This window comes from Oncorhynchus mykiss, chromosome 3 (assembly GCF_013265735.2).
Source record: "Oncorhynchus mykiss isolate Arlee chromosome 3, USDA_OmykA_1.1, whole genome shotgun sequence".
NCBI lineage: Eukaryota > Metazoa > Chordata > Actinopteri > Salmoniformes > Salmonidae > Oncorhynchus > Oncorhynchus mykiss.
Genome location: NC_048567.1, coordinates 41,974,071 through 41,996,186, shown reverse-complemented (window position 1 = coordinate 41,996,186; position 22,116 = coordinate 41,974,071). Strand labels below are relative to the sequence as shown.

At 39.9% G+C, this 22,116-nt stretch overlaps 1 protein-coding gene across 1 annotated transcript in view; it reads right to left on the bottom strand.

Annotated features, from left to right (window-relative positions):
* The window catches only part of LOC110519975 (collagen alpha-1(XVIII) chain), a 173,432-nt gene extending 164,500 nt beyond the window's left edge, over window positions 1–8,932 (bottom strand). The window contains exons 1-2 of the mRNA XM_021596908.2: window positions 8,734–8,932; window positions 8,572–8,645 (exon numbers count right to left, since the gene is read on the bottom strand). Coding sequence (XP_021452583.2) covers window positions 8,572–8,645; window positions 8,734–8,744 — 85 coding nt within the window. The 5' untranslated portion in view covers window positions 8,745–8,932. The remainder of the gene's footprint in view (window positions 1–8,571; window positions 8,646–8,733) is intronic.
* Between the last annotated feature and the right edge of the window lie 13,184 nt (window positions 8,933–22,116).

The window sequence follows — 22,116 nt, the reverse complement described above, 5'->3', positions numbered from 1 at the left end:
AAGGGAAAATAACGTCCATTTCGAGGTACAATCTGCAATGGCCACATACTGTAAAAATCCCCCAAAATATATAGTAAGTATTTATAACCATTGATTCTTGAAGAATATACCAGCTTAGTTCATGTGTATAGAAGTTTGTTTTACTCCATTATTTTCAAACAATGTATAGCTTAAAAACATGCAAAAACCTATCATGTTTATCTCATGTCAACTCTGTCATAGTTGAAGTGTACCTATGATGAAAATTAAAGGCCTCTCATCTTTTTAAGTGGGAGAACTTGCACAATTGGTGGCTGACTAAATACTTTTTTGCCCCACTGTATGTAAACTTCATTTTAAAACATGCATCTTACAAAATGAGTTGTTTAATATAACTGCTTAACTATTTATCTGTACATGGAATTGTATTTGGGTTTATTTTAACACATTTTATTTATTCTAATCTTTACAGGAAAATGCCACGGGCACTATCTGATGTGTGGAGACCTTTCACTGCAGCTAATGTAGAAGGAAAAGCTGTGTAAATTTGCAAATACTCTGCCAAATCATATATGAAGAAAGCAACAAAGATGCTGAATCATCTGACTAAGTGCATTCCCTCAGCGCTCATAACATCTGACAAAAGTCTCTCTATTCGAGGTGAAATTGATGAATTAGACACCTGATCGATCACAACAGGTCATCGTCCTCCTGGAATCAGAAGTTTTTTTTGACTCAATGGAGCAATGTCTTGCTCGAGCTGTGTATGCAACTGGTTCACCTGTGATGCTCACAGGCAATGTGTATTGGAAGAGATTTCTGAATGTTCTTCGCCCAGCATACAACCCTCCAACCAGACATGCTTTATCTACTAATTTGCTGGATGCAGAGTTCAGAGTTAAAGTGAAGGTCAAGCAAATCAGAGAAGGCAGACTGTATTCCAATCATCTCTGATGGGTGGTAGAATATTCGTGGGCAAGGAATAATTAACTACATCTCCACCCCTCAACCAGTATTCTACAATAGCACAGACACAAGGGACAACAGACACACCGGTCTCTAAATTGCAGATGAGCTGAAGGAAATCATCAATTACCTTGGACCACCAAAGGTATTTGCACCGGTGACAGACAATGCTGCGAACATGAAGTCTGCTTGGTCTAAAGTGGAGCAGTCCTACCCTCACATCACACCCATTTGCTGTGCTCTCATGCATTGAATCTACTCCTCAAGGACATCATGGCACTGAAAACAATGGATACACTCTACAAGAGAGCCTATGAAATGGTTAGATATGTGAAGGGTCATCAAGTTATAGCAGCACATTGAAGCTGCCCAGCAACACCCGTTGGGGTGGAATTGTCATCATGTTTCACAGTCTCCTGGAGGGGGAAGGAGTCTCTCCAGGAAATGGCCATATCTCAGCCTGCCGATATGGACAGCCCCATCAAGAGGATCCTCCTGGATGATGTATTTTAGGAGAGAGTGATAAGCAGCCTGAAACTCCTGAAAACTATAGCAGTAGCCATTGCACGGACTAATGGGGACAATGCCATCCTGTCTGATGTTCAGACTCTGCTTGCAGATAGATGTAAGAGAAGAAATCATTACTGCCCTGCCCACTTCACTCTTGCGCCAAGCAGAGGAAACTGCAGTTCTGAAATACATCAAAAAGCGTGAAGACTTCTGCCTGAAGCCCATACACGCTGCAGCGTACATGTTTTACCCCAAGTATGCTGGCAAGAGCATCATGTTTGGTGCAGAGATCAACAAGGCCTATGGTATCATCACTACTGTGTCTCGCCACCTTGGCCTGGAAGAGGGCAAGTTTCTTAGCAGTCTGGCAAAGTACACTTCCAAGCAAGGGCTTTGGGATGGAGATGCAACATGGCAGTCGTGCCAACATACAGTGCCTTGCGAAAGTATTCGGCCCCCTTGAACTTTGCGACCTTTTGCCACATTTCAGGCTTCAAACATAAAGATATAAAACTGTATTTTTTTGTGAAGAATCAACAACAAGTGGGACACAATCATGAAGTGGATTGACATTTATTGGATATTTCAAACTTTTTTAACAAATCAAAAACTGAAAAATTGGGCGTGCAAAATTATTCAGCCCCTTTACTTTCAGTGCAGCAAACTCTCCAGAAGTTCAGTGAGGATCTCTGAATGATCCAATGTTGACCTAAATGACTAATGATGATAAATACAATCCACCTGTGTGTAATCAAGTCTCCGTATAAATGCACCTGCACTGTGATAGTCTCAGAGGTCCGTTAAAAGCGCAGAGAGCATCATGAAGAACAAGGAACACACCAGGCAGGTCCGAGATACTGTTGTGAAGAAGTTTAAAGCCGGATTTGGATACAAAAATATTTCCCAAGCTTTAAACATCCCAAGGAGCACTGTGCAAGCGATAATATTGAAATGGAAGGAGTATCAGACCACTGCAAATCTACCAAGACCTGGCCGTCCCTCTAAACTTTCAGCTCATACAAGGAGAAGACTGATCAGAGATGCTGCCAAGAGGCCCATGATCACTCTGGATGAACTGCAGAGATCTACAGCTGAGGTGGGAGACTCTGTCCATAGGACAACAATCAGTCGTATATTGCACAAATCTGGCCTTTATGGAAGAGTGGCAAGAAGAAAGCCATTTCTTAAAGATATCCATAAAAAGTGTTGTTTAAAGTTTGCCACAAGCCACCTGGGAGACACTCCAAACATGTGGAAGAAGGTGCTCTGGTCAGATGAAACCAAAATTGAACTTTTTGGCAACAATGCAAAACGTTATGTTTGGCGTAAAAGCAACACAGCTGAACACACCATCCCCACTGTCAAACATGGTGGTGGCAGCATCATGGCTTGGGCCTGCTTTTCTTCAGCAGGGACAGGGAAGATGGTTAAAATTGATGGGAAGATGGATGGAGAAAAATACAGGACCATTCTGGAAGAAAACCTGATGGAGTCTGCAAAAGACCTGAGACTGGGACGGAGATTTGTCTTCCAACAAGACAATGATCAAAAACATAAAGCAAAATCTACAATGGAATGGTTCAAAAATAAACATATCCAGGTGTTAGAATGGCCAAGTCAAAGTCCAGACCTGAATCCAATCGAGAATCTATGGAAAGAACTGAAAACTGCTGTTCACAAATGCTCTCCATCCAACCTCACTGAGCTCGAGCTGTTTTGCAAGGAGCAATGGGAAAAAATGTCAGTCTCTCGATGTGAAAAACTGATAGAGACATACCCCAAGCGACTTACAGCTGTAATCGCAGCAAAATGTGGCGCTACAAAGTATTAACTTAAGGGGGCTGAATAATTTTGCACGCCCAATTTTTCAGTTTTTGATTTGTTAAAAAAGTTTGAAATATCCAATAAATGTCGTTCCACTTCATGATTGTGTCCCACTTGTTGTTGATTCTTCACAAAAAAATACATTTTTTATCTTTATGTTTGAAGCCTGAAATGTGGCAAAAGGTTGCAAAGTTCAAGGGGGCCGAATACTTTCGCAAGGCACTGTATCTCATCAGCCACCTGGTGGAAAGGACTTTGTGGATCTGAGGCTCTTTCCCCTGTTGCCTCCATCATCCTCCAAATCCCACCAACATCAGCCAGCTCAGAGCGCAACTGGTCCTTGTTTGCGAAGACACACACCAAAGCACGCAACAGGCAGGCCAAGTGTTGAAAGATTGGTGGCCAACCAGGCAAATTTGAGGCTTTTTGAGCCTGACAACGAGCCATCCTCAACAAGGTTGGAAAGTGACAGTGAAGATGAGGCCACAGAGTCTGATGTTCAAAAGAGGTGGACTTTGAGGAGGTCCAGGTAGAAGATATGGAAGTCTGAGAGGAAGACAACCAAAGCTTTAGTTTCCAGACTATCATTTTATAGATTATATTTTATGTTTAAAATGTTTTTGTGAGATGCGATAGATCATTGGGGATGATTCAATATTCCCTTGCTTTTGTTGATCAGTGAAATCATACCTTGTGAAGAGTCAACTCATTTCAAGTTCAATTCGTAACCAAATAGTTGTTTTTATTTCTATTGGAAGGATTTCATAACTTGCAATTATGTTTACTTATGATAAAGGTGAAATGTTTGTTTCCATATGATATGGTAAATATATCCAATGCAAAAAACAATACATTTAAATGGTATTAATATTCATTTGCATACATTTTCGTTAATACTCATATATTCCCGTTAATTCCCATATATTCCCATATATTCCTGTTAATTGCAGCGGAAAGTTTCCACCTCTGAATATTCCCCAAAATGTGCAACCCTAGTTCCAACATCTAGAGGAAAGCCTTCTCAGAACAGTGCAAGCTGTTATAGCAACAAAGGGGGGGACCAACTCCATATTAATGCCCAGGATTTTGGTATGAGATGTTTGAAGGGTAGGTGTCCACATACTTTTGGTCATGTACAGTGCATTGCAAAAGTATTGATCCCCCTTGTTGTTTTTCCTATATGGTTGCATTACAACCTGTAATTGAAATGTATTTTTATTTGAATTTCATGTAATGGACATACACAAAATAGTAATAAAATAAATTTAAAAATGACTTGTTTAAAAAAACTACAAAAAGTAAACAGAAAAGTGGTGCGTGCATATGTATTCACCCCCTTTGCTATAAAGCCCCTAAATTAGATCTGGAGCAACCAATTACCTTCAGAAGTCACATAATTAATTAAATAAAGTCCACCTGTGTGCAATCTAAGTGTCACATGATCTTTCACATGATCTCAGTAAAAACACACACCTGTTCTGAACGACCCCAGAGTCTGCCACACCACTAAGCAAGCGGCACCATGAAAACCAAGGAGCTCTCCAATCAGGGTTGGGTTGGGTTATAAAAATAAAAAAATCTGAAACTTTGAACATCTCATGGAGCGCCATTATATCCTTTTTATTTTTAATTGAAAGAATATGGCACCACAACAAACCTGCCAAGAGAGGGCCACCCACCAAAACTCACAGACCAGGCAAGGAGGGCATTAATCAGAGAGGCAACAAAGAGACCAACGATAACCCTGAAGGAGCTGTAAAGCTCCACAGCGGAGATTGGAGAATCTGTCCATAGGACCACTTTAAGCCGTACACTCCACAGAGCTGGGCTTTACAGAAGAGTGGCAAGAAAATAGCCAATGCTTAAAGAAGAAAATAAGCAAACATGTTTGGTGTTTGCCAAAAGGCATATGGGAGACTCCCCAAACATATGGAAGAAGGTACTCTGGTCAGATGAGACTACAATTGAGCTTTTTGTCCATCAAGGAAAACGCTACGTCTGGCTTAAACCCAACACCTCTCATCACCCCGAGAACAGCATGGTGGCAGGGACTGGGAAACTGGTCAGAATTGAATGAATGATGGATGGCACTAAATACAGGGAAATTCTTGAGGGAAACCTGTTTGTCTTCCAGAGATTTGAGACTGGGATGGAGGTTCACCTTCCAACAGGACAATGACCGTAAGCATACTGCTAAAGCACCACGAGTGGTTTAAGGGGAAACATTCAAATGTCTTGGAATGGCCTAGTCAACGCCCAGACCTAAATCCAATTGAGAATCTGTGGTATGACTTACATTGCTCTACACCAGCGGAACCCATCCAACTTGAAGGAGCTGGAACAGTTTTGCCTTGAAAAATGGGCACAAATCCCAGTGGCTAGATGTGCCAAGCTTATAGAGACATACCAAGAGACTTGCAGCTGTAATTTCTGTAAAAGGTGGCTCTACAAAGAATTGACTTGGGGGGGGGGGGGGGGGGGGGGGGGGGTTGAATAGTTATGCACACAAGTTAAGTTTGTCTTATTTCTTGTTTGTTTCACAATAAAAAAATATGTTGCATCTTCAAAGTGGTAGGCATGTAGTGTAAATCAAATTATACAAACCCCCCCCCAAAAAACAATTTTAATTCCAGGTTGTAAGGCAACAAAATAGGAAAAATGCCAAGGGGGTGAATACTTTCACAAGGCACTGTAGATATCTGATAAATTAAGCAAATTGATTGCACCCAAATTGGTAATTTTTATTTAAAATATTCACATAATATTCAATAAATATAGTACATAATACATAACCCCAAAAAATCTGCCTTGTGATTTGTTGGGAGAGCTGTCTGTCTGAAGAGAACCCACCCCGGAACAATTTTTCACACTAACCAGAGTTGACAAAAGAGTCAGTTATTGAAACCAGACCCTGTTGCCTACTGTTGACTCTTGGAGTGTCATAATACTTTCTTGACGCTATCAAATTCCAGACTTTGGCTTAAGGTTTAATTATTACCGATGCTTCTACTGATGAGGATTTTTTTTTATCTCAATGGCTCTGACCCCCTGCATATGACAGGTGGAAGCCCTATTTGCAGTGATTTTTTTAATGCATCATCAAATTCATTCATTAAATGTGCTGGCAGGGTATCCCCTTACAGCTGTTGTCCTCCTCTGCTTCAACACAGCCTGCAGGTATAGCCACACCGGGAGCAGAGAAAGCATCACATGACAAAGGGGATTCCTCATGTCTCAACCTAGGAGACATACACATTTAACGCTATCATTTCCAAACAGAGACAAAGACGTACAGGATTCATCAAACTTTCCTCCATCACGGCACTGGAAACTCAAAGACATTGTCAGTAACATTGTACGTTCAACTGGAATGTGAGTGTTTCTGGAGTATGTGCTGCCAAGCAGAGGCATCAGGTCCATTTTTAGAGTCTTTGGCATGACTGTGCTGTTAAGTTAATGTGAAGGCAACCACAGCGATGGCCATCAATCAAATATTCATGTAGACTTCTCAATTTCCTCCCTGCTCTCCATCTGACAGCTGCACAATCCAATGGACAGAACTTTGACTAAATTAAATATAGGGCCGCAGTGAGGTTCAGAGATGAATAATTTAGTATCAGAATAGGTGTGTCCCTTTCTGAAATTCTACTTTCTCAAGACTAGTGTGCCCTGCAGGTCTTTAGCACACTCAAGAGTACCCATCCCAATCTCCGGATAGATAAGAAGCAACACTGGACAAAAAGCTAAAGGAATTTGAGTTCTGAGGTTAGACTTTGGACTTGAGAAAGCCCCTGTCAACAGACCAAAGCCATTCTGTGCAGTCAACGTGGAAGTTCAGATGAATGGTATTGGCTTCTTTGCAGTCTGACCCGATTATTGACATTCAATAGGTCTCAATGACAACTACATTTTTATTGGGTGTGTGATGTCAATCAACCAACACATAGTGTTAGCTGGTGATACCATGCTATCCATGGTTCTTTGTGTGATTAATCAAATTGTGTAAATGTTCCTTACAAGCCAGAATGTTTAATAAAAAGACATTACATTTAAACATACTCTACCAGTTTTGTGTGCAGTTTGTTCTTCTGCCACTAAGACAAAAATATCCACAGGAGATTGTTTACTCAACTTTTTAGAGAGCCGGTAGGTATATGGTTCTGTCTGCTTGTATTTTCAATTTACTGACACACACTGCGTAAACACTAGCACAATATGTAAACAATAGCCAAGCGTAACCGAACCACAGACCAAACTTTGCTTGCATTCAGCTGGCAGTGACAAACCTACCTGCTCTCAATAAAGTCAGCTAAACAATACTTTCCTGTGGATATTGTGTGCAAAATGTAAAGTGGTTAAAGGACAAACTGCACATAAAAGCAGTAAAGTTCAATTGTAATTTTATTCAACATTTCGGGTTTGTAAGGAACATTTACATGATTTTGCAATCCAAAGTGTCAGGATGTATATACCAATTAATTATGTATTACAGCGTGATTATTCAGACAACATGGGACAATGTTAGTTAACACTTTCACTGCGCAACTAACACAGACGCTACTAAAAAGTTCAAAGCGTTTCAACATAATTCACAAAATAGCAATAGAAACAAATTGCATCATTACCTTGACCATTATGTTTGCCTAAGAGCATATGAAATGAAATATAGAAATCATTGAAAGTCAATTTACACAAACTGAACACATTTTCCCGAAGAAAAAAAAGTGCAGGGATGGTCAAATGAAATCAAACATAGACCCTAAGGTTGTTTATGAATAAGTAGGCTGACACCTACAACTATTTTCTCCACTGATGTAAGATAGCGACATACAATAACTCTTGACAAAGAAAGTAACCCACAGTCCACACTCAGAAACCCTGACATGCGCATCCCAAATACAAGCAATGTTTCCAATAGCTGAAACTGGTAATATTATAGCACAGTTTCTTTAGGAAACAACATTTCCCAATTAGCTGTACAAAACGTAATTAATTTACCATACATACTGTAATGACAGACATCTCCCACTTTGCATTAGCCTGTGTCATCCTTCCAATAGTGTTATCATTGAAAGCAACGTTACAACTTCACAATGTAAAACCTTTAATTTAGGCCTAAGTGTATTGTATTTCAACATTTCACCGTTTTATAAGTAGTGTCTCTACATAACCAAGGTGTACATACGTTTATTTACATTATAACGGTTCAAGAGCTAAAGATGTCTTGATGTCTACAACTTGTTGTAACGTTAAACAGTTAAGTATCCATGTTTTTCGAAATGTTGCGCTTACCTGGCCATTGCGATGCTGCGGGGGTCAGAAGAACCAGGACAGAGCAAACTAGTGTCTCCAACCATGAGGAACACCTGCAACGAGGTAGCACATTGTGCATTAAATTAAGAATGCTATTGGATTTATATACATCCCCCAAGAACGTAAATGGATGCAAAATACCTCATTTTCATCTTTGTTTTGGTAGTGACCAAGTTGAATGGCCACAAGATTTCTGGCCAAATAAATTCAAAACTTTTCCCAGTTTCCCTGGTCCACCACGACTGCCAAGGCGTGAACAGCTGATGCGCGGCTCTCTGCTAGTTACAGAGAGAAATTGTGGGAGAGACCAGTGTCCCACATAATCTGACAAAGGGGAATCCTTCTGGGTCCTAAAGAGTTCCGCGGCATATCACTGCATGGTGCGTTTGTAATACAATTATATTTTTTTACCGCAGCATTGTTTACACCAATCTTAGACTTGTCTGTAAATGTCAAGTTCAAGGTGAAAGAAGAAGTAGCCTAATTTGTGGTCAAACGGGCATTGTAGTTCGCATTCCAATGATAAGGCCTACCTTTGATGTCCCTATTACATTGTGTGTACATTTTGATAAAACACAATTTAACAGTTGAATCACATCCATCTGCGCTCGAACAAAAGTAAAGCATGTTAAAAATGTTGTGTTTTCATTCAAATAACTTTGTTGTTTTCTCTGAAAATACCAATTTTGGCATATGGGTTGTTCCATGTCATTTCAGCAAGCTATGACACCCACAATCTCGGATTGTTCTAAAATAATTTAAATTGTTAGAATAATATAAGATTAGCATTCCTGCAACATTTTGTAGAAATGTAATTACACTGCAATTTAAATTTATTTTATTTGGATTTCATGTAATGGACAAAATAGTCCGAATTGTTGAAGTGAAATGAAAAAAATAACTTGTTTAAAAATATTCAAAAAAATATCAAACGGAAAAATGATGGCTATGAAGCCCCTAAATAAGATCTGGAGCAACCAATTACCTTCAGAAGTCACATAATTAATCAAATAAAGCCCACCTGTGTGCAATCTAAGTGTCACATGATCTGTCACATGAGCTCAGTATGATGTCAGTATGATCTCAGTATGATCTCAGTATGATCTGAAAGACCCCCGAGTCTGCACCACCAAGCAAGAGGCAGCATGAAGACCAATGAGCTCTCCAAACAGGCCAGGGACAAAGTTGTGGAGAAGTACAGATCAGGGTTGGGTTATAAAAAAATATCTGAAACTTTGAACATCCCACAGAGCACCATTAAATCCTTTATAAAAAAATGGAAAGAATATGGCACCACAACAAACCTGCCAAAAGAGAGCCGCCCACCAAAACTCACGGACCAGGCAAGGAGGGCATTAATCAGAGAGGCAACAAAGAGACCGAAGATAACCCTGAAGGAGCTGCAAAGCTCCACAGCGGAGACTGGAGTATCTGTCCATAGGACCACTTTAAGCCGTACACTCCACAGAGCTGGGCTTTATGAAAGAGCGGCCAGAAAAAAACATTGCTTAAAGAAAAAAATAAGCAAACACGTTTGGTGTTCGCCAAAAGGCATATGGGAGACTCCCCAAACATATGGAAGAAGATACTCTCGTCAGATGAGACTAAAATGTAGCTTTTTGGCCATCAAGGAAAATGTCTGGCGCAAACCCAACACCTCTCATCACTCTGAGAACCTCATCCCCACGGTGAAGCATGGTGGTGGCAGCATCATGCTGTGGGGATGTTTTTCCATTGGCAGGTACTGGGAAATACAAGGAAATTGTTGAGGGAAATCTGTTTGTCTTCCAGAGATTAGAGACTGGAACGGAGATTCACCTTCCACCAGGACAATGACCCTAAGCATACTGCTAAAGCAACACTCGAGTGGTTTAAGGGGAAACATTTAAATGTCTTGGAAAGGCCTAGTCAAAGCCCAGACCTAAATCCAATTGAGAATCTGTGGTATGAATTAAAGATTGCTCTACACCAGCGGAACCCATCCAACTTGAAGGAGCTGGAACAGTTTTGCCTTGAAAAATGGGCGAAAATCCCAGTAGCTAGATGTGCCAAGCTTATGGAGACATATCTCAAGAGACATGCAGCTGTAATTTCTGCAAAAGTTGGCTCTACAAAATATTGACTTGGGGGGGTGCATAGTTATGCACACTCAAGTTCAGTTTTTTGGTCTTATATCTTGTTTGTTTAACAATTAAAAATATTTTGCATCTTCAAAGTGTTCAAAGCATTTTGTGTAAATCAAATGATACAAACCTATTTAATTCCAGGTTGTAAGGCAACAAAATAGGAAAAATGCCAAGGGGGTGAATACTTTCACAAGGAACTGTAGATCTCTGATAAGTTAAGCTAATTGATTGCACCCAAATTGGTAATTTGTATGTGTACTATTCACATAATATTCAATAAATATAGTACATAACATCCAATTTGGACCAAACTTTTTTTTCTAACAATGAGTAAGACGTGATGAATCCAAATAAATTACCAAAGGACCCCCTCAGACCCAATGCACCCCACTCCAATCCCACCCCAACAATTAGTATACAGTATCAGTTATCTCTATCTGACAAGTAGTATGGAGCAGCAGCTCAGAGTATTGTTTCTTCATCCTATTCTTCATCCTCTGAATTTGGTTGTGTTTTTCACCCTGTTCAGGGAAATTAGTAATTGAAGTTATGGTTTATGTTCCCTCCTACATCCTGATATGACCAGGTGTTGACCACTAGATTGTGGTGTTCCTACTTTTATGTGATTTTTTAATGGAGAGAGGTTTGCTTACCATGTATGCACAAGGTATAACAAACACCCCTGGTTTGGTTTTGTTTTCCTGGACACTGTTTCAAATGCTTAAAAAGTTCTAATTTGAAACCGTGGACAAGAAAACCAACGCATGGATTGACGCAACGGTCTAAGGCATCTCAGTGCTTGAGGCATCACTACAGACACCCTGGTTCGAATCCAGGCTGTATTCCAATCGGCCTTGATTGGGAGTCCCATAGGGCGGTGCACAATTGGCCCAGCATCGTCCGGGTTTGGCCAGTGTAGGCCGTCATTGTAAATACTATTTTTTCTTAACCGACTTGCATAGTTAAATAAAGGTTAAAACTTTTAAGTGTTTAAATACCTTGTCCATTAGGGTATGGAAACCAATATGTAATTTTGCAATTTGGGTGAATTATCCCTTTACTCTAACACTGAGGTGGGGGGGATTCATTAAAAAATATATCACCTAGAACAGTACCATCTAGTGGTCAGAATGTGGTAATATCATAATGTAGGATAGGACATAAACCTAACAATTTAAATTAGTAATTTCTCTGAAAAGGGGGGAAAAACACCAAATTCACTGAGAATACATTACATAAAATGAAGAAACAATACTCAGAGATGCAAACTCCATACTACTTGTTAGACATTGAGAACTGATACTATACACTAATTGTTGTGGTGAGATTGGTGTGGAGGTCCATGGGACTCTTTTGACAATTTCTTTGGATTCCTCATGTCTGACACACTGTTAGAAAATGTTGCTATAATTTAAAGAGGACAATTTGCATGGGATAATTTTGCTTAATTTCTCAAAGATTAAATTATACTTTAAAAAAATAACATTGCAAGAATGCTAATCTTATCTGTTTATAACAACAGAAACAATTTCCGAACAATCTGAGATGGTGGGTGTCCAAATCCTCTTTCTTGTGCTTTTTGATGTGTAACAACCCACTGTAGTTTTGATTGGACTGATCATGTCAACATCCTACATTCAAAATCTTAGCTAGCAAGCTAGAAAAGCAGTCATCATGAATCAAGTTGACAATCTGCTGGCAAATCCTTTTCAGTCATACGTAGAGAAATTATAGAGAAAACGTATTGGTGCTCATTGGCCATTGGACATCAACATTACACAACAAGTTGGAAATCGCAAATTCAACAATGAGTGGTTTGGAAGGAATGAGTGGCTAACTGCAAGCATTGCAAAGCAATCACTGGCCTGATATTCAGTGGAGTGGGTGTGTGGCCCAAGTCTGGGTTTAAAGGTCTCTTTTCCAAGCTTAAAAGGATTAACATTCACATTCCACACCATGGGCCAGAAAACATTTTTATACATTGGCCATGCAGTCAATCCAGCGGGATGTATGTGCACGTTCAAAACAACTGCAAACTCGGAACTGGGAAATCCCAGGCTTCAGTAAGTTTAAAACAATTGGGAACTCTGGAAAAAAACGAGTTCCGACTGGGAAAATATGTTTTGAACAGTCATTCAACTCTGAATTCCAAGTCGGGAACTCGGGCCTCTTTCTAGAGCTCTGACCTGAAGATCCCTGACGTGATGATTCAACCCTGCTTTTTTCAGAGTTCCAAGTTGTCTTGAAAGCATCACAAATCCAGAGAATGCCAGACTTTGATGGCAAAGTTTGATGCCAAAATTTGCCCACAAGAAGGACTACCGTGCCACCTTCCTGTTCAAGTGAGCACAGCACAACGAGTCCAAAACATCTTCTATGCTGCTGTATAAATGACGTAATATGCCAGGGAGATATGTACACGGTATCTAAGAAAGTAATACTAAGTGTATGTTGTGTAGTAAGCTGAAAGTAGCCCATGTGCCTCACCCTAACAATTTGGTCCCTTTACCCCTCATAACTTAGACTACTGTTCTGACTTGGTGGTGAACATGTGGCCTATAGCCTGTTTTAGAGAAATGCAATCATCGAAAATTGTAAGAGCTTTTATTGTCTGCTTATATGCCCCATTTATTTATCCTACGGTTCTGACTCGGTGTACGGGGAGAATACTGTAAGAACGGCCCATGTTCTGAATTCTGTCACTGTACATTTAAAAAAATGCTAAACAAATAGTTATGTTGACTATGTCCTTCCTAACTTATTGTCTCTTATTCGCTCGTTGTCCCCTTATGTCATAGTTTGTATATCTCAAATATCTGATTTATTCAGATAGACACATCCTATAAATTAGTGTACATGAAGATGTAACATTTAAATTATGTGTTTTATATTATTATCATGGATGTCTGATGTAAAGAAAATCTAACAAAAATGTTTTTCTTCAGATAACCAACAACAATACTGTCACGATCGTTGAAATGAGAGGACCAAGATGCAGCGTTGTATGTTTCCATCCTTTATTTTGGAATAGAAAACTAAAAGAACAAAAACAACAAAACGAATCGTGAAGCTCAGCGTAGTGCTCACAGGCAACTATACCTAGACAAGATCCCACAAAGCACAAAGGGGAAATGGCGGCCTAAATATGATCCCCAATCAGAGGCATCTGCCTCTGATTGGGAACCATAACAGGCCAGCATAGACACACAAACACCTAGATGACCCACCCAAGTCACACCCCGACCCAACCAACATAGAGAATAAAAAGCTCTCTATGGTCAGGGCGTGACAAGTACTTTAGTTGATATGTTTTCAGTCATATTGTAATAACTTATTACAAACCATAGGCCTATTTCTGCCCAAGCCCTGTCAGCTTGGGGAAAAAAACAAAACAAAAAAAAAAAACATTGGTGGGTCTTTCCATGACTAGAGTGCCTTATGGGTATTGTAATTTGGTAAAAAAAATGAATTATTTCTGTCATAAATAGAACATGTTCAACTTCATAACAAACATGTTTTTATGGTAAGTAAATTACTATAAAAATGTGTCAATTAAAGTAACAGGGTTGACCGTAACTGGGTTGACCGTAACAGGGTTGATGATTTCATCATAAATCAGCCATATCTCACCTTGTGACTGTAACGTTCGTTGTCTTCCTCTGGTGAGGAGTAAGAGAGGTCAGACCAATTTGCAGCGTGGTAAGTGTCCATTTTAATAAGACAAACTGAACACAACAAAAATACAAAATAACAAAGTGAAACAAATGAAACGGTCCTGTGTGGTAACTAACACGGAAAATAATCACCCACAACTCAAAAGTGAAACCAGGCTACCTAAATATGGTTCTCAATCAGGGACAACGATAAACAGCTGCCTCTGATTGAGAACCATACCAGGCCAAACACAGAAATCCCAAATCATAGAAAAAGGAACATAGACAACCCACCCAACTCACGCCCTGACCATACTAAAACAAAGACATAAAGACATTAAAGAACTAAGGTCAGAACGTGACAGTGACAGGGGGAATGAAAGCTTGTGTGCAATAGGGGCAATTGAATGCAAACTTAAACAAAAAACAGGGTTGACAGGTTTTGCTCAGAAAATGGACAAAAAGAGTATAACCAGCTTACCTGATTTTACACAATGATTTTACTACAAGATGTTAAATGCTTCTTGAATTATTTATTTTTTAAATAGTCCACGGCCCTGGCATTAAAAAAGTGATGAAACGGGCCTCCCGAGGAACGCAGTGGTGCCACTAGAGATTCTGGGTTCGAGTCCAGGCTCTGTCGCAGCCGGCTATGGGGCGGCGCACAATTGGCCCAGCGTCATCCGGGTTAGGGAAGGGTTTGGCCGGCATGGATGTCCTTGTCCCATCACGCACTAGTGACTCCTGTGGAGGGCCAGGCGCAGTGCATGCTGACACGGTCGCCAAGTGTACAGTGTTTACTCTAACACATTGGTGAGGCTAGCTTCCGGGTTAAGTGGGCATTGTGTCAAGAAGCAGTGTGGCTTGGTTGGGTTGTGTTTCGGAGGACACACGGCTCTCGACCTTCACCTCTCCCGAGTCGGTACGGGAGTTGCAGCGATGAGACAAGACTCTAACTACCAATCGGATGTCACAAAATTGGGGAGTAAGAAACCATACACATTTTTTTTGTTGATGAAACCGTTATGTGGCCGATACAAGCATGACATTTGGTAAAGATGCTCTTTGAGATGTATTCATTGATATTACAAGTTTTTTTTTTTACATAATACAATATGGCCGCCAATACGGAATCCGCTTTTGGAAAGATGATATTACGGTTGAATTTTTGATGCCATATATCTTGTTATTTGTGAGTAGTGGACCAGTCTTCAACAATATACCATTATATTTCATAAGCAACCTGCCTAAAGTGGCAAAAATGGCCTGAAAACATCAGAAATCTACCTGTAAACTACTTGAATGTTGTTGAAATACAACATGAATCACCTTAAAAACATGTTATCAAGCTTAAAAATGGCCAACAGACCTAGGGAGTTACATTATGGAACTAATTTATTGAGACCATGGGTATCAACAGTCAACATATAATATTAATTCTAGCTAGCTACCCAGCTAACAAAAGGACGTCCTGAGGGAAAATGGTAAGGGACCCATTGGATACAGGAGACTTCATCTCTTGGGCAGCAAGAGCCAGATCCCACTGACAAGACAGCACTACATTCACTTCTACCTCTTTTTTTATGAGAAAGCAACCAGTTTCACCATGGTCAGATCACAGTACAACTCAACCCTGGCCAAAGAGCTGTGATGGCTTTTGACCAACCACTGTCTGCTCTTGCAAAGTTTGTTCATTGGAGCTTTCCTAAGGCCTACGAAGAGCAAATGTTTGTGGGTATGTTTTGGCGGACTGCACTTAGAAATGGCCCTATGGAACACAAACGGATCATTTTTGGATAGCTCAGATTGGATCCGCTGCCTTGTAAACTCATTCTTGAAGTCAGCACACTTGACTAAAACAAGGCACAGTCACCAAGTTACTTTGCTTCCAAACTCCGTAAAGATGCTCGGCTGTTGGAGTCCACATGCACTTATGTTGTTACAGTGCCTTGCGAAAGTATTCGGCCCCCTTGAACTTTGCGACCTTTTGCCACATTTCAGGCTTCAAACATAAAGATATAAAACTGTATTTTTTTGTGAAGAATCAACAACAAGTGGGACACAATCATGAAGTGGAACGACATTTATTGGATATTTCAAACTTTTTTAACAAATCAAAAACTGAAAAATTGGGCGTGCAAAATTATTCAGCCCCTTTACTTTCAGTGCAGCAAACTCTCTCCAGAAGTTCAGTGAGGATCTCTGAATGATCCAATGTTGACCTAAATGACTAATGATGATAAATACAATCCACCTGTGTGTAATCAAGTCTCCGTATAAATGCACCTGCACTGTGATAGTCTCAGAGGTCCGTTAAAAGCGCAGAGAGCATCAAGAAGAACAAGGAACACACCAGGCAGGTCCGAGATACTGTTGTGAAGAAGTTTAAAGCCGGATTTGGATGCAAAAAGATTTCCCAAGCTTTAAACATCCCAAGGAGCACTGTGCAAGCGATAATATTGAAATGGAAGGAGTATCAGACCACTGCAAATCTACCAAGACCTGGCCGTCCCTCTAAACTTTCAGCTCATACAAGGAGAAGACTGATCAGAGATGCAGCCAAGAGGCCCATGATCACTCTGGATGAACTGCAGAGATCTACAGCTGAGGTGGGAGACTCTGTCCATAGGACAACAATCAGTCGTATATTGCACAAATCTGGCCTTTATGGAAGAGTGGCAAGAAGAAAGCCATTTCTTAAAGATATCCATAAAAAGTGTTGTTTAAAGTTTGCCACAAGCCACCTGGGAGACACACCAAACATGTGGAAGAAGGTGCTCTGGTCAGATGAAACCAAAATTGAACTTTTTGGCAACAATGCAAAACGTTATGTTTGGCGTAAAAGCAACACAGCTGAACACACCATCCCCACTGTCAAACATGGTGGTGGCAGCATCATGGTTTGGGCCTGCTTTTCTTCAGCAGGGACAGGGAAGATGGTTAAAATTGATGGGAAGATGGATGGAGCCAAATACAGGACCATTCTGGAAGAAAACCTGATGGAGTCTGCAAAAGACCTGAGACTGGGACTGATATTTGTCTTCCAACAAGACAATGATCCAAAACATAAAGCAAAATCTACAATGGAATGGTTCAAAAATAAACATATCCAGGTGTTAGAAAGGCCAAGTCAAAGTCCAGACCTGAATTCAATCGAGAATCTGTGGAAAGAACTGAAAACTGCTGTTCACAAATGCTCTCCATCCAACCTCACTGAGCTCGAGCTGTTTTGCAAGGAGGAATGGGAAAAAATGTCAGTCTCTCGATGTGCAAAACTGATAGAGACATACCCCATGCGACTTACAGCTGTAATCGCAGCAAAAGGTGGCGCTACAAAGTATTAACTTAAGGGGGCTGAATAATTTTGCACGCCCAATTTTTCAGTTTTTGATTTGTTAAAAAAGTTTGAAATATCCAATAAATGTTGTTCCACTTCATGATTGTGTCCCACTTGTTGTTGATTCTTCACAAAAAAATACAGTTTTATATCTTTATGTTTGAAGCCTGAAATGTGGCAAAAGGTCGCAAAGTTCAAGGGGGCCGAATACTTTCGCAAGGCACTGTACATGGAAAGCATACACAAGTCAGAGGTATCCAACCTTCCAGTTCTGGGGTATTGTTCTTGAATTTGAGAGACTTGTGATGATTGTTTTCAGTTCACACAGAACTAGAGATTTTGGTCTTTACTTTGAAACAGGCTTTGGCACCCTGGTTCTTTGCACTGGACAGAACAAACTATGCAAGGTGGATTCCTATCCACACCTGAGAAATGAAAGCCTTACCAAGCTCACATCATAGAAGAATTCTCAGACTTCTGGGTCCTGCCAAAAACACAAAACATGTTCTCATGTGTGCTGCTTGACCAAGTCCATGAGCAAAACAATGAGCTGCTAAAAGGTACAGGGGAAGCGACTGGTTTAACGGAGAACCCCACTGCCTTATGGATGATTTTGAATCCCAGCTTTCGAATGTACAGTACCTTGCGAAAGTATTTATCCCCCTTGGAATTTCTCATATTTTGTTGCATTACAACCTGTAATTTAAATAGATTTTTATTTGGACTTCATGTAATGGACAAACACAAAATAGTCCAAATTGGTGAAGTGAATTGAAAAAAATAACTTGTTTCAAAAAATTCAAAAAAATTGAAAACAGAAAAGTGGTTGGCATGTTGTGAAAATCAAATGATACAAACCCCCCCAAAATATATTTTAATTCCAGGTTGTAAGGCAACAAAATAGGAAAAAGGGGATGAATACTTTCGCAAGCCACTATCGAGTCTCTTTCAACACAAGCTAGGTTCATCAAGCTAGTAAACCTTCAAAAAAACAAGTGGAAAGCTTGTGCGACACAATCTCAAGCATGGGGAGTCCATTCCTAGATAAAATGTTGAGAGGTTCTGGTTTTGGATACATGCAATTGTGAAGTAAAGATGCCATTACCACTTTACGCACCATTGAGAAATGAGGCACTTCTCAATATAAAAAACGTCTTAAACCACTAGAGTCGATGTCCCTCAGAAATCGAATTAGCATAATACAAAAATCCCCATAAACATCTGTCAGTTTAAGCTGGAGATATCCGTTTTTTTTGCATTGGATGCGTCTCAATCCAGCGCATTTGCCAATGTTGCACTTCCACATCTGCAGTGAAAGGTACAGAGCTAGAGCGTTTTTTTTTCAGAACATGAGACATCCCGAAAATCGGTCTTCTCACAAAATCGTCTGTAGCATCCGAAAGATTTGGCCTACAAACTACTATAACCCCTCTATGGAAAACTGAGACTCTCAGGAACATGATGGTGTTCTACGATACTCGTCTGAAGTCGGTAGAGGGTGGAAACATCATGCTTTTGGGCTGTTTTTCTGCAAAGGGACCAGGACGACTGATCCGTGTAAAGGACAAAATTAATGGGGCCATGTATCGTGAGATTTTGAGTGAAAACCTCCTTCCATCAGCAAGGGCATTTAAGATGAAACGTGGCTGGGTCTTTCAGCATGACAATGATCCCAAACACACCGCCCGGGCAACAAAGGAGTTGAAGCATTTCAAGGTCCTGGAGTGGCCTAGCCAGTCTCCAGATCTCAACCCCATAGAAAATCTTTGGAGGGAGTTGAAAGTCCGTGTTGCCCAGCAACAGCCCCAAAACATCACTGCTCTAGAGGAGATCTGCATGGAGGAATGGGCCAAAATAACAGCAACAGTGTGTGAAAACCTTGTGAAGACTTACAGAAAACGTTTGACCTCTGTCATTGCCAACAAAGGGTACATAACAAAGTATTGAGATAAACTTTTGTTATTGACCAAATACTTATACTCCACCATAATTTGCAAATAAATTCATAAAAAATCCTACAATGTGATTTTCTGGATTTTTTTTCTCATTTTGTCTGTCATAGTTGAAGTGTACCTATGATGAAAATTACAGGCCTCTCTCATCTTTTTAAGTGGGAGAACTTGCACAATTGGTGGCTGACTAAATACTTTTTTTGCCCCACTGTACGTGATTTCTAGCTGCAGACTAGTAATCATATGTCTAAGATTTGCTCTTATTCTGTGGGGATTGATAGTCTCAGAGTTGAACCATTTCCATCCATGTAGCCAATGCTCCATGTGGAATAGTCTTGTCCTTTGGTAAAGTTGTAGTTTAAACCACTTCACACACCAGCGTCACCCAGGATGTTTTGGTCTCAGAAATTCAAACATTTGCAACCTCAGCTCACGCTGGGGTTTGCTTAGTCTGATGTGAATTTCACCAGGAGTGGGTTTTATACATAACAGCAGAAAAGGGCAGTCCATGACGCCTAATGTGATGTCAGGGCTCACGGGGGTGTGGCCACTGACTAGTTAATCTTTATATGAAAATCCATACTCTCATTTAAAAGGTTAATATCACATGACATATTTTCAAAATAGTTTTTTTAATCACATACTTTTCACAATATTTAAATGTAAACCTGACAGCTGGGAAATGTACACTTTAAGAGATACCGTTATTTGTGATTCCTGTTCTGCATGAGATCCTCAAAAGAAACAACTCGGCATAACTGTCCCTTAACTGTCCACAGACTATTACCACATTCTTAAAAGTAGCAATATTGTTTAATTCTCCCATTTTGGGGATTAGAAGTTTGGCCAAGTCTCTGTTCTGGGAAACTCTCTCCCTCAACACTGCATGGTGGTTTCTGCCCGGTATTTACGACCAAAGGTAATAAACCTGGGTTAGGAGAGAGATTGAGAAAGGGGGGAGCCATGATCTACACCGAGAAAGGGCCACGTCATGACACGTCACAACAGTTTGGGTAACACACTAATATATACAGTAACTCTCAAGAAGACGTACATGTTGATTGTTTTGCTCTAGGATGTCCACTGCATCACGACTCAGGATAAGACCCAGAAAGTTTGAATAACATACATATATTTATAAAACAGCAAATGACAGGTCAAGGGTAGGCAGAGGTCAGTAATACAGGGCAGTATCAAAAGGTACAGAACGGCAGGCAGGTTCAGGGTTAGGGCAGGCAGAATCATCAAAACCGGGATAACTAGAAAATAGGAGCTCAAGAAAACAGGAATATGAAAAACACGCTGGTAGGCTTGAATGAGACAAGACAAACTGGCAACAGACAAACAGAACAGGAATGAATGCACAGGGGATAGTAGGGAAGATGAGCGACACCTGGAGGGGGGTGGAGACAAGCACAAGGACAGGTGAAACAACAAATTGGTGGTCTAGAATTCTTACTCAAATGCAACTTTGATATGGGTAAAATCCCTATTAAGCTTGCAAACTTTCATAAACAAGTACTTCTAACTTGGAACCTCATGTACAAACACAATTTTTCCCCTCATAGGTATACAATCTGGCATAATAAAGACATAAAATACAAAAAAAACTCTTTGTTTTTCCAGAACTGGTTTGACAACATTATTTGGGTTAAACAATTATTGAATAATGATGGACAACTATGTGATTATCCAGAATTTATTAGAACACACAATGTTACATTCACTCCTGAGGAGTATCACATTGTTGTTAGAGCTGTCCCTAAAGGTGCAAGCTATTCTTCTTTTAGGAGAATATAACAGTACTCCAAGTGCAACTGTTGAGGATTTTGTAGCCTCAATACAACTAGAAGGAATTGACATTTTAAACTATAAATGTAATAACATGTATATAAGGAAACTATGTCAATATGTTACTATTCCCTCTGCTAAAATGTACTGGAATGCAGCCCTAGGACAAGTGAACAGGAACAAAGTTTTGTTGTTATCTGGTAAATATTGTATATCTAATAAGGTGAAAGAAGTATCATACACACTCATTCATAGAATCTACCCTGTAAAGACCTTTATTATACACAGATTTAAAATAGCTATTGATAACAAATGTGTATTTTGTGATTGTGACCCAGAGACTCTTGACCATTTATTTTGGGACTGCTCTTATGTCAGAAGATGTTGGTGTGTTAGAAGATTTTATTTTAAAATAAACAACAATTAACGTTAATTTGAAAGACTCTGATATTATGTTTTATTTTGAACCAAATGATACGGACCCTGATTGAACTTATATTGTTCATTTGTTTATCTTTCATGGCAGATTCTTTGTCCATAAAATTAAGTGGGTAGAGAACAATCCCCTTTTCACATTATTTAAGATAGAATTAAAATATTATTTTGAAATGATCAGTAAATGTAAAAACAAAAAAGCAATACGCACCATAAAAGTATTTAACATA